Source organism: Vidua macroura, chromosome 5 (assembly GCF_024509145.1).
Source record: "Vidua macroura isolate BioBank_ID:100142 chromosome 5, ASM2450914v1, whole genome shotgun sequence".
NCBI lineage: Eukaryota > Metazoa > Chordata > Aves > Passeriformes > Viduidae > Vidua > Vidua macroura.
Window position 1 is genome coordinate 44069705 of NC_071575.1, and position 12296 is coordinate 44082000.

The 12296-nt window shown below is 43.3% G+C and overlaps 1 protein-coding gene across 2 annotated transcripts in view; it reads left to right on the forward strand.

The window, feature by feature from the left end:
* Window positions 1-2558: 2558 nt before the first annotated feature.
* Window positions 2559-12296, forward strand: part of NELL2 (neural EGFL like 2) — a 133572-nt gene continuing 123834 nt past the window's right edge. Inside the window, exons 1-2 of one of the 2 annotated variants that reach the window (XM_053978297.1) lie at window positions 2559-2704; window positions 2880-3008. In XM_053978297.1, coding sequence (XP_053834272.1) covers window positions 2650-2704; window positions 2880-3008 — 184 coding nt within the window. In that variant the 5' untranslated portion in view covers window positions 2559-2649. The remainder of the gene's footprint in view (window positions 2705-2879; window positions 3009-12296) is intronic. The other variant, XM_053978298.1, reaches the window with a different exon arrangement.

The window sequence follows — 12296 nt, forward strand, 5'->3', positions numbered from 1 at the left end:
AAGGAACAGCATTCCAACCATCTGAAATTATAAAACCCATTTTCTTTCAGGTATTTCCATAATATTCAAATTTAAGAAGGGACATACCCCCCAAAAACTACAAAACTGTATGTTTTTAGAGTGATCAGGAAGTGATCTCATGGTAAGGCAAGTGTTTGAAACATTTAATCATGAATATAATAATCCTTGTATTGGTAGAAATCCTCCTCTTTTGCTCACTTACTTCTTGGTTAGCTGAATACTGTCACTATTCACATTTCACACAGCAGAAACACATCTCCTTGTAATGTGTATAATGTCTGCCCAAGGCTCCACATAGATCTGGGGGAATAGGTAAAGCAGGTTGGATGGTGTTTTGAATGATTTTTCATGTATGTGAATATGAGTGGCCACTCCTTAGAGATCTTTTAAGAAAGAAGTAGATTATTAAAGGGATGGGTTTCCCCTGATTTACATGCTTATGTTGCTTTGGCAATCTCAGCAAATGGAGAATGTCACTGTCTGCTGGCAGCTGCAAAGGACTTTGGGCAGATGTTTGGCTCTTTCAGTTTGTTCACTTGTATGCCTGACCCAACTGACAGCAGGGTTCATTATGCGCCATTATTGTTCTGGATATTGAAGCTATTTATCCTCAAATTAATTGCTTCTGGCTGACTTATCTGTAACCAATGTGATTGAAATAGCATGAAAACAATCAGTGATATGTGGCTGTGTCTGTTAACTCTCCCAAGGAAACCTTTGTTAAGACTGCTTTGGCAGCCAGTGGATTTCATGAGTTTGGAAGCACAGTTCCATGTCGGCAACAGGCTGGCAACAAAGCTGTGGTGCAGAAGAGGTGCTAGGCTGATTGACATGGGGGTGGGATGTCACTGATGCAAGATACAACATCAGGGATGCTGTGTGACCAGTTACACGGGTGGTACCAGCAGCAGGGTTCCTTTATTTTTTGTTTGTTTTCAGACCAGTTGCAATGTGAAGTGGCTGTACTGGCTCCACCAACTGGAGATGAAGCTTGTAGCTCTTCTGTGGGTGACATGCATGTTGGGCACACTGGAACTGAACTCTAATGCCTGTGCTCTGGATTTGGGTTGAGGGATGGATTGCATTTCCCACGTTCATGTATAGACACTCCTCTCACTCTCTGTTTTCCCCCTTTCTTATAAGAAAGAGGATGTTTGCTTAGTATGGTGCTTAGTATCTCAGTTGGTTAATTTAGTCCACAAAGAAGGTTTACCATGGACTCCCATGGTTGGCTGGGTGGGGGGGGGGGGGGGCGGGGGGGGGGGCGGGGAGGGCAGGGAAAGTGAGGGAAAGAACTGCTTTCTCTTTCAGCCTTCATAGTTACTTTTGAGAAAGATGTGAAAGGTTACTTGTAAAGATTTTATAATTTGCAAAGACCATAGAGGACGAACTTGGGGGAGGTCAATATACAATACTGGAATCACCAGGTGACGTCAGGATCTTACTGACATGCATGTGAAATTAGGGGAAAAAAATAACCCCCCAGTCCTTCATCCTGCAGAATGTGACAAACTGGCAAGAAGACATTTCTGCCCTGCACATTGTGAGTCTATGAAAGGGAAGGGAAGAATAAGGCTATTCTTAGCCCCCTTTAGAAGCACACAAAGTACGGCACAGAAATGTCACTTGCTGGGGCGGGTGGAGGGTTTGTTAAAGAGGACAGGACCGCTGTGTAGAATCGTCCTTTACGACAGGGCAAACGAGCCTGCCGTTGTCAGCCCCGCGCCAGCTCTGCACATTCCCAGCTCAGTCAGCTACTGCAAAGGTTCTGATTTCTTCCCTTCCCCCTCGCCTTTCCCAAATTATTTTTATTCGTGCCCAAAGATCGGAGGCTTCGCCAGACCCTGGACGGCACTACCTCGGGACGAGACCCAAGCGGTGACTTCAGCACAGGCAGACGAGAACTGCCGACAGGCAGGAGGGCGCCCCGAGGGTCACCGCCAGCGCCGATCGGCCGCTGCCAGCAGCAGCCTCCGGGGGCACACCGGCCCTCCCCGCCGCTTCCCCTCAAAGTTCCCAGCAGACCCTCCCCACACCTAGTCCCGCTCCCGCTCCCCGCCGCGCCCGGCGCTCCCCCGGCGGACGGGGCGGCGAGGCGGCACCTCCCCCGGCCCTGCCCAGCCCTGCCCGGCCCGGCGGAGGCGGTGGGCGGCTCCTGTGGCCGTGGCATAAACCGGCGGCCCCTCCCGCCGCCGCCGCTGTCCCTGCTGGACGGCGGGGAGGAGAGCGGCGCTGCCTTGGGATCCGGGCGGAGGCTGCGGCGGCGGCGGCTGCTCTCCAGCGGAGGAGCTGCGCCTGGCGGCGGCGGGCCGGGAGCTGCGGGGCACGGGCGCGCCGCCGGCTGCCGCGGCCTCGCTCGCACGGCGGCAGCGGCGGGAAGCTCCGCCGGGCTTCCCCATTGTCTGCTCGCGGGCGGAGGGCTGCGCTGCCCGCACGCCCCCCACCCTCGCCTTTGTGTGCTCCGGCCGGCGGCGGGGCGGCGCGGCGCCCGCCGTGATGCGCGCTGCGGGGCGGCGCGGACCCCGCGCCGCTCGGTGAGAGGCGGGGAGGGACCTAGCCTGTGCCCCGGAGGCTTTTCGCTCGTAGCAGCCGGAGGGGGGGACTATGGACTGAGCGCGTCGCTGTACCATGGAGTCGGGCATCCGCTTGAGCACGCTCTGCCTTCTCCTCTGCCTGGGGCCAGGTAGGCGGATGCCGGACCCGCCGGGAGAGTACCCGGGAGCGGGGCCGGCGGAGCTTCGCAACGGCGATGCTCTGGCCCCTGGGCAGCCGCAGGTGCGGAGAGCGGCGGAGGTGCTGGAGGGGGGTGCTCGGGAAGTTGCGGTGTCGGCGGGTAGGTGACGGCACTTTCTGGTCAGTTTCAGGCTTTGGCGTGGACCCCTCGCTGCAGATCGACGTGCTGTCCGAGCTACAGCTGGGAGGCTCCACGGAGGGCGTGCGCCAGGTGCCGGGGCTGCACAACGGGAGCAAAGCCTTCCTCTTCTCAGGTACGGCCGCCCCGGCCCCGCAACTTCGGCCGTGGCCGTCGGGCCCCGGCGCCGCGCACGGGGCGCGTCCCCCCAAGTCCCCCCGCCGCCAGAGGTTTGCTTGCTTTGAGATCTCGGGATTCCGTACCTTCCCTTCCTGCTCGCTTTTCTTTCACTCTTCTTTACCTCTCTCCTCCCATTATTTAATTTTTTTTTTTTTCTCTCACCCCATTTTTTTCCTTTGACTGGTAGACGCTTAATTAAAGTACAGCAGGAACGGGGATGGCAGATGGCATGTTTTGTAAGTCGTGGGGTGCGGTGATGAATAATAGCACCACCCACTCTACTGCTTTACTTGGGAAACGCTAAACATATCCCAGTTCCAGCTAAGGAAAACCTCACTGAAAGTTTTATGTGACTCGAGCAAAATGTTGAAATGAAGTGCCCCGGAGGAGGGAGGCAGATGGCTGGAAATAAGAACACACGTTTTTTTTGCCAAAGGAAAGTGGCCCTTTGGAGCTTCTGTGACATACCCCTCCTGAGAAACAATGAATGAGTTTTGGTCTCTTTTAGTGCTTGTGATTGTTTCTTTGTTAATAGTGGAAATAGAAATAAAATAGTAGTCTTCTATCTTCCAAAAATACATCTTTTATTAAAGATTATTAAAAATTATTAAACTTTCTTATATTGTAATTAATAAAAGACTGTAAAAAAATCAAAATCTTGTTGAATATATTAGCATGGGTTACATTCCATACACTTGCTCATTGTCAGTGTTTTTTTGAATTACACTCTAATAATATACTGAGATATTAAATGAAGCTGGAATCAACAATATTTTTAGGGAAAAAAACCGAAGTCTATCTTAGTAAAAAAAAAAAAAAGCCTAAATCTGGCCTTTAGAAGCAAGTCTCTTCTCTTAAAGATGATTAAATGCTCCTTATAATCTATGACTAAGCAAGAAGGAGGAATGTGGCTCAACATCTGATGAAAAAAAGCAAATCTCCACATCAGCTTGTACATTCAAGATAGGGGAACTTCATTGCTGACGTCTTGTGTCATGCCAGGAGTTTAGCTTGGCTCTGAAGAGACTTCTAGTGCAACAGGCAAGAGGCTGTGTTTCACGTACAGAAGAGTTACGATCCAAGGGAGATAAGATCTGGAAAAGGAATTTCTTTTTCATGCTTGCATTAATAAGATAATTTATTGGGAAGTTAATAGTTGCCAAAGGCTTTTTTTTTTTAGGTGACCTCTCTAGTGGTGTTCTTCCCTGGAATTGCCAGCATGTGTCACTATGGACATGAATGAAGAGACGCATGGGCATGTGTTAAGAAACAGTGGCACATGCTGGTTTTAAACATCTGTGATGGGCTTGTGGCTGCAGAGCAGAGACCTCGGTGAAGGGGTCTGCTGCTTACAATGGCAATGCATTTTTGTGCCAATGGGATTGGTGTCGTGTCCTAAAATAGGTATAATTTTTAAGGCATGGTTCTGAGTTGAAGCCCCATTGTGCTATAACTATTGGGGTGAGGGAGTTAAAACTCATTTTGTCTTCAGTGGTAACAGGATTCGAGGTTTGGAAGAATAAGACTTGCTGGTATATTTTCCCAGTGTCAGGACAAAAAAAAATTACTGGGTTGCTAAAGAATTACTTTTTTTCAAGTTTTTCCCTCGTTCTTTGCAATTACAAGTGTACATAGTTCCCAAATGAGTTAGCAGTTTATTTGTAACAAAAGAAGACAGGAGTTTTAAATTTTCCCAGCAGCCTTTTTATTTGGTTGAGAACAATCGGAGGAATAACAGGGATGAAAACACTTGTGTCTAAATGGTGGTTGAAGTCACTCAGTGTCCCTTAGGAAGTCTTTAATGCCCTGCAGGACTGGAGATAATTTTCCCTGCTACTGCATAAGATGACTACTGATTTTCTTATAGTAAATGGGGTCCTTACTGAGCAGAGAGATTTTCAGTTTTGAACTTGCATTTAGAAATAGAGAAATTTCCTTCCTTGATCAGACCGCTGGGTCCACTTAGTCATTTTTGTTCTGCTCTTAGAACTCACACTTTGGGAACATTGCAATGTGTGCCTCTTAATGTATGTATTTGCAGTGTGTGAATTTCAAATACGTGTGTGTGTATTGCCTTGAAATTTGGTTTGTCTGTGTGGGTTTTTCCTTATTCCAGCTAAGCCTTAGTCCTAGACAGAAAAGATTTTGTGAGAATGATGCAAATTACTTTAAATGATTTGTGAACTTAACTCTGGAAGCTCCAGCTTGTGATCCATCCTTTGCCTCTTGGTTTCTTCTGATAGCGAATCTTTTCTTGTATCATATACGTATTTACAACACTTTAGTATGTTGCCTTTTTGATAGACCACATTCTCAACTGATATAAGGCCTTACTTTACATAACCTTAAACCATTCAAAGTCCTAAATGCTGTTCTCTATTTTAGAAGGAAATTATGAATGTGGCATTTTCAACTGCCAACAGGTAATAGACAATTAAAGATATTTGATGGGAAAATTATATATATAGCTGAAGCAGAATAATCTCTTTACTTCAGTTTCTAGGCAAAAAGTCAGTTTTGACTGCTTAATTAGATGTAGCATCAAATTTCAATATAAAGGTTTAGCAACTGATTGGCTGTTCTGGCAAATTCTCCCTTGTGTAAGTGACTTTTCAAAGATACTTTTATTTCTAGGTCATATAAGACAGTAAGCAGTTACTCTTTAAATGTAATTTTAGTCTGGCACTGTCCAGTCAAGATAATTTAGATTATACACATACAGTCTTGTGCCATGATTTAGAAATAATGTTAGCCATTGGAAATTTGCTGTTACTTGGACTTTTTTTAGTGTGCGTGTGTACTTGACTTCAGCTTTTTAGGTGTCTGGTGCTCTTTGATTGCCATGAATGGTAGCAACAGAATGTCACTGTAATCTGTGTCTAGTTAGCTGCAGGGACTTCTTTTTCTGGAAATATGATTTGCAAAGTAATTGTAAAATATTCCAGTGTAGCTTGTGGGAAAATACAATTATGAATAGAAAACAGGAGGAAGTCTTCAAAAATGTTAGTGTTGCTGTATGTGAACATCTGCCAGCACTTTCTAGCCAACAGCAGATATTATTATGTCAAAATATGTTGAGAGTAAAATTATTCCTCCGCTGGTCAGAGCAGCAGAACAGAAGTCAGACTATCTATGTCACTAATGTCTCTCTGTTGGCAACTGTTTATGTAAGTCAGTGAAATTTTCAACACCTTTGTTCCTCCCTTTGCAAAACAGGGATGACACTTGGATAAAGCCCAAACCAGATGGGTGGACTGAAGTGTAATTAATGTAGTTAAAGAAGGCTTTTGGAGAAATGCACATTGTCATTCTTACAGGTTTTTTTTTGTTTGTTTGTTGTTTTTTTTTTTTGTAAGGATACTGCCTTGATGTGATTTGAGGAGATAGGTGAAGATGAAAGTCCAACATAGCTATTTTCCTATGCAAATATGGAAATCATATTGCTTCAAAAGGACTTGTTGCATATGTAACCACAGGGGAGTTTGAAGAAGTAGACAAAACCACAACCACAGAGTCTGAAGGGTGATGAGGGTTTTGGATGACTGACTCAAGTCTATGCTAGAAGATAGAACATTAAGCTCATGCAAGGTCCCAGTGAAGCCAGATATTTCAACTGGCAGTAGGAAATCGTGTTCTGAGGTGTCACAACCTAAAGAAGGGCTTCAAGAGTAAATTGGTCTCCTCTGGCATTTCACTAGGCAATAATATTTTGTCACCCTCCCTTTAAATTCTGTATTATATGTATTTTATAGATAGAGTATTTAGATAGTCTTTCTGGGTCTCTCTTGTTGAGAGCAGATGCTGTTCATGAGACTGTCTTTGTCCAGAGTATTTGTGTGTGTGTAGTAATGGAGACACCTTCCAACTGCCTCCAGCACCAGTGGAGAGTGGTGGAAGGTACACTGTAAATCAAGGGATGAGAGGCAACAAAAATGAAAGCCAGGTGATGTGTAAGGACAGTATATGCCCATCAAAGGGTGTATATTCTCTTCAAAGGGAAGGCTGAAAGGTGGATGGAAGAGTGGAGTCAGATGGTTACAAACACAGAAACGTGCATTTAAGGAAAAAATAAAAAGGACATGTCAGTCATGAAAATGTGAGAGCTTATGTATCTGAATGCAGAATTTGGAATTTATTCAGAGGAAGGACAATTTTAGAGGCAAAATATGATATATTCTGATGCGGATCAAGATGTGCTATGAAACACCAGAAAATAATTTAAACTGTCAGTGGGATAAATGAAAGGACTTGGCAGTACTGGTGTTTGAATTGGTGCTGGCTGGTACAAAATGCTGACAGAAAAAAAAAAAAAAAAACTAAAATAGGCTTCTGTGTATAAGTGATGTGTTATGTGTTTTTGTATGACTGGATCATTAGTGTGTTGTTTTAAAATACTAGCAAGAAAATATTACTCTATCTTACTCTACTCTCCCTTTCGAAAGTTCACTCTGTTTTGTCTCATGAGGTCATCTCTGGACATTTATTAAATAAGGAAGCTTAAAAAGCCTTAAAAGCAGAGATGAGTAAACTTTTTGTCACAGGAATAGGATTTACATTGCCTATGGATCTCAACACACACAGCTTATTCTTGCCACCTGTTATTGAAACTGTGGGCAGATGCTTTCTCCAGGTTCCAGCTGAGCCTGCTGAAAATATTACTGTTCCCAGCTGCTCATCACTGCCCAGAAGCTAGAGGTTACTGTCCCCACAACTCTTCCAAAGCAAGAGATTATACGAGTCTTCCCATGTCTGCTGATGGCAAAATCAGCCAGCTTCAGAAGCGAACCTGGCTGACTGCAGTGACATGGATTGGAGTCCTGTAATATCCCCTTTCTCCAGCTGTATCCATCTCCCAGAGGAGTGGTAACAGACAGCTGGGAATGAGGATGTTAATGTTGCCAACTGTCTTAGCTGACTGCAGAGTGAATACTTATCTGCAGCTTTTTTTTTTGTCTTACATGCAAACTGTTTTCACTCAGAAGCACTGAGTCCTCAAAATGTGGGACCTCCATCATAGAGATCATCTGTAGAGAGCAAAAGTTTTAATCAAAGTTTAATTTCAGTAGGCACTGGCATGTTTTCTGATGTTAGAAATGCCTAATGTAAAAAATTGCTCTATGACAATGTGGTAGCCACAAATGTTTTGGTGTATCTGGAATAACAGCATAAGCTTTCCGTTTGCTGCCTTCCACTTCTGATACTTTCTAAAGTCACCTCTGCACCTGTGCAAACAGTAACCATTGTGGTAGGGCACTGCCAGGATTGTGATTAATGCTGCTGGGGAGCCAGGCTGGGTGCTGAAGGAGAGCAGGAGAGCCTTGAAAGCTGGGCTGCTTTTGCTGGTGTAGCTTCTCCTCTGAGACATACCCTTGCTCCAGAAGAACTTAATATTCAGCAACCTCTTCTGGGAAGGAGGAGTAGTTGTAGCAAGAGGAGGTATTTGTGAAGTGTCTGCTGCTTGAAGACCCCACCCAAAAAAAGGAGGATCCTGCATGAGGATCCTGCATGTTTTCCATCCTAAAACATGAATTTTAATGCATGGAGAGCTATGATGCACTTACCCAAGCTGAATATTCATGAATATGCCCAGAACTGGAGATTGTGTTGCTTGCTAACTGGTTGTGCTGGTTTATCTGTAAAATAAAGGGGAAAAAGTTATGGAAGAAAGACTTAAATATCTTGAGCTTCTGACTGATGCTTGTAATCATACAGTAGAGAAATGGAAAGTGAATGGGAACCTAATGTATGGCAGATACAGAAACTGAGAAGCTTGTAATCCCTGAATGTAGTCATTAGTGCAGAGTTGACACAAATAATGTTAAGGAATGATATAAAACTTGGACTGTGGCATTTGGTGATTGCAACTCTCTTATGCTGAAAGTTTCTAATAAATACTGTTGTTGAGAGTGTGTATTAGGCATTGCTATCACAGAAGTATAAGTGTTAAGCAACAGAATTGTTTTAAATTCAGCTCTAAAAATTGTCATTATTCATTTCAAGGAAAGGTATTATACACAAAGTGTTATTTTGTTGTCCTTTTTTGTTTTGTTTTCTTTTGATTTTCTGCAGTGGGCTTTTTCTGGGGAGGGAAAGGTAATCATCTCAGAGATTAAATATTCCCTTTAAACCCTTTATTCCCTTTAAAGCATGCTTTTTTTGTTGTCTGTCATTTGTGGGGCTTTTTATTGTTGTTGTTTTGTTGGGGTTTTGATTGTTTGTTTTTGGTTTTTTTCCCCAATTTTTTTCCTCCTCTCATCTCTTTCCACGTGTCTTGTTATGGGCTCTTGTCGCCTTTCAGTCTGTTAAATTCCAGCATGACTTTGGTGGCTTTGCCTGGGCTTGGTAGGACATCTCCAGTTTCTGATACGTCAGCCTTTGGAGTGAATTAATACCTGCATTTATTTATCAGCAGGGTGTGACTCTATTTAAAGTAATGTCATGTTTTACTGTGTTCTTGTGGACTCGAGCCTGTGCTTTTCACAGTCAGGTTGTATCTGATACCTGCAATAAATTGAAGTCCCTGGGGGTTTGTTTTCTACTGGGACAATGATGAATCTCTAAAATTTTTTTTAATGAGTGTCTGGTTGTTCAGGTTAATGCAAATAAACATGTATTGTTTATACATTCAGTATTGCCCCAAACGGTTCATAATGACTAACGGCAGACAGAATTGCATTTGCTTCTTCATGCCTTTACAATGAGGCTTCTTCTAGAATATTGCAAGTACAAAATCCTTGTTGGGAATTTTATTACCTCAGGGCTCCAGCTGGCATTTTTGTTGAAAAGCTGAAGATGAGTATGATGTACAGCTTTAAGGCATGTATGAAAGGAGAATGCATTACGATGTTATCTGTGTGGGGATGTGGGGCAGAACCCTGGTTGGTCCATGAAAAGGGACCTGATGGTTGGAGGAGTGGGGCCAAAGAGCGTCTTTCCATGTTGACGTCCCTGTCAAGAGCAGGCAGATGCAGATGGCTGCTTACCTGGCAGCCTCTCCTGGCAGTGTGGCGGGGGGCAGTGGTGTTGACTGAAGTTAGAAGAACTGATGTTGACAACAGGACAGCATCTGTCCTGTGTGCCAGAGAGAACCCAGCACATGCAGCATATGTGCCCCGAGAAGAGAGGACAATGACCCTTCTAGGTAGCTGTCGAGTGCATCTTTCCATATTGCTGGGGGAGGACTGCATTAGCAAGAGGAAGTGATGGGGGAAAATGAGGTCTCGCTACCCTTATATAATTACTTTTGCTGTGGCATAGTTCTGTAGTCACAAAGTGTGCCTAGACTTGCTTGTTTTTTTTTTTAATGGTTTCTTCCCTCATTGCAGCATGGCTCATTCTCCAGTGAGATGTCACAAAGGACAGCAGCATTTCCTACACATCCCTTTTAGATCAGTCACAATGTCTATTTTCCCTCTACTTTCTGCCTATAAGATGTGGGAAATAGGTTTTTTACTCTCCTCTCCTCCCCATCTTATGTTCTTCTAGTCTGTATCCTCCAGAGTATACAGGTGCTACCTTGGAAAAATAGCTCCAGGTATGGTTAACTTCACTGTTTCCACTGACTCTTAAGAGATGTACAGGACTGAGTTCATAAGTTATTTAAAACCGTTGGATAAGGGCTGGATTATAGAGCTGTCATGGAAAACTGTACTTCTTTATAGTGACTCTTCCCTATATTTCGTCCTGTTTGGTTTTGTGCCAAGGTGCAGATCCACTGAGCAGCTGTATTCTCATACCTGTACTGCTGAGGTACAGCTGAATAAGGGGTGAAAAAGGATTTTTCACAGCTTTTTTTTTTCCTTGTCCATCTGTTTTTGTCTAGATTCCTCTATATTTTGTCTCAATGCTTAAGAAATGTTATTTTTTCCAACTTGGCATTTTCCAAATGAATTCCTCTCAGGAAAATCTGAGGAGAAATTTAAGAAAGGGTACTTTAATTTTTTTTTTTTTTTTTTTTTTTTTTTTTTTTTTTTTTTTTTTTTTTTTTTTTTTGTCTGGACATGTTTTCTACAATCAACACCTGCTATGAATGCTCACTTGGATATTTCAGATAGAAAGAAATTTCTGTAGCCATTTTCAACATGGAAGAATTTTACAGCAAAAATTCTTCTTATTTGTCAACATTTTACTTGCTTTTTTGGTGCATACTTTATTTTGGGGGGTTTATGCTGATGACTTCAGAGAGACACACAAACTTAGAAAACTGGTTTTTAACTTGAGTCATCTCATGAGAAGCTGCTCACAGCTCTGAGCTGTTGCAAGGTGCTAAAGCAATGGGCATGGTCTAAAAGGACCAGTAGACTGAAAGAGACTTCCGAAGTCACAATGTTCAAAAAGGCTTTTAGCAGATTAACATATTTACTGCAGCACCAACATTGCTATGATAGACTGTAATGTTTCCAAGGGAGCCATTACAATCAATATTGCTAGCGATCCATAACTGAGAATTCTTTTAGTGGAATTTGAGTGGCTATTTCCTTCTCTGAAAACATGGAGTATAATAAGAGAAAGACCTCCAATTGTAATGTTAGAGCTATGTTTATACTCTGTTAGAGCAATGTTTATACAATTTCCCCAGCATAAATGCTTATTTAAGTATAATTAGATGGTGGTCACGTCCGTTGTGCTTATCCTAAAAGCGAAGATAACATGCACCAGCCTTGACTCGGTCTGGAAGTCCATCAGTCTCTAGATACAGCTGTGTAATGATCCAGAAGGGTTCCAAAGGATCTTTTCTAGTTTTGAGGTCAATAATCTGTGTTTTAATAGCTCCCTAAGCATGCATTTGCATATTGTGCCCCAGGTGTTCCAAAGGCACTCTTAAAATTTTCCGTAACATTAAGTAATATGCCTTGAACTTGGAACAGTCCCTAGATTTGCTCAGCTCTCATTCAAGGAAGAAGGTTGACTTGAGGAAAACCTTGTGTACCCTATTCAGTGTTGCTCTTATTGAGAATCCCTGCACACACCATTAGCATAAGGAAAGCATATGGGAGTAAGAGATCTGGGAGGTTGAATTTTTTAAAAAAAATTGCGTCTGGGTTATTGCATTCACTCTGGGTTTCTGCATTTCAGAAAAACATCAATGAATTGCAGGGACTGAAGAGAAAAACAGCAAACCAGATTGTACAGTAACAAAAGGACTGGCTTAGTAAGAAAGCTTTTGAAAGAACTTGAGCATGTACAGCTTGTCCAAGAATTGACAAAAATGTTGTATGATAAGTGTCTAGTATTAGAAGATTCT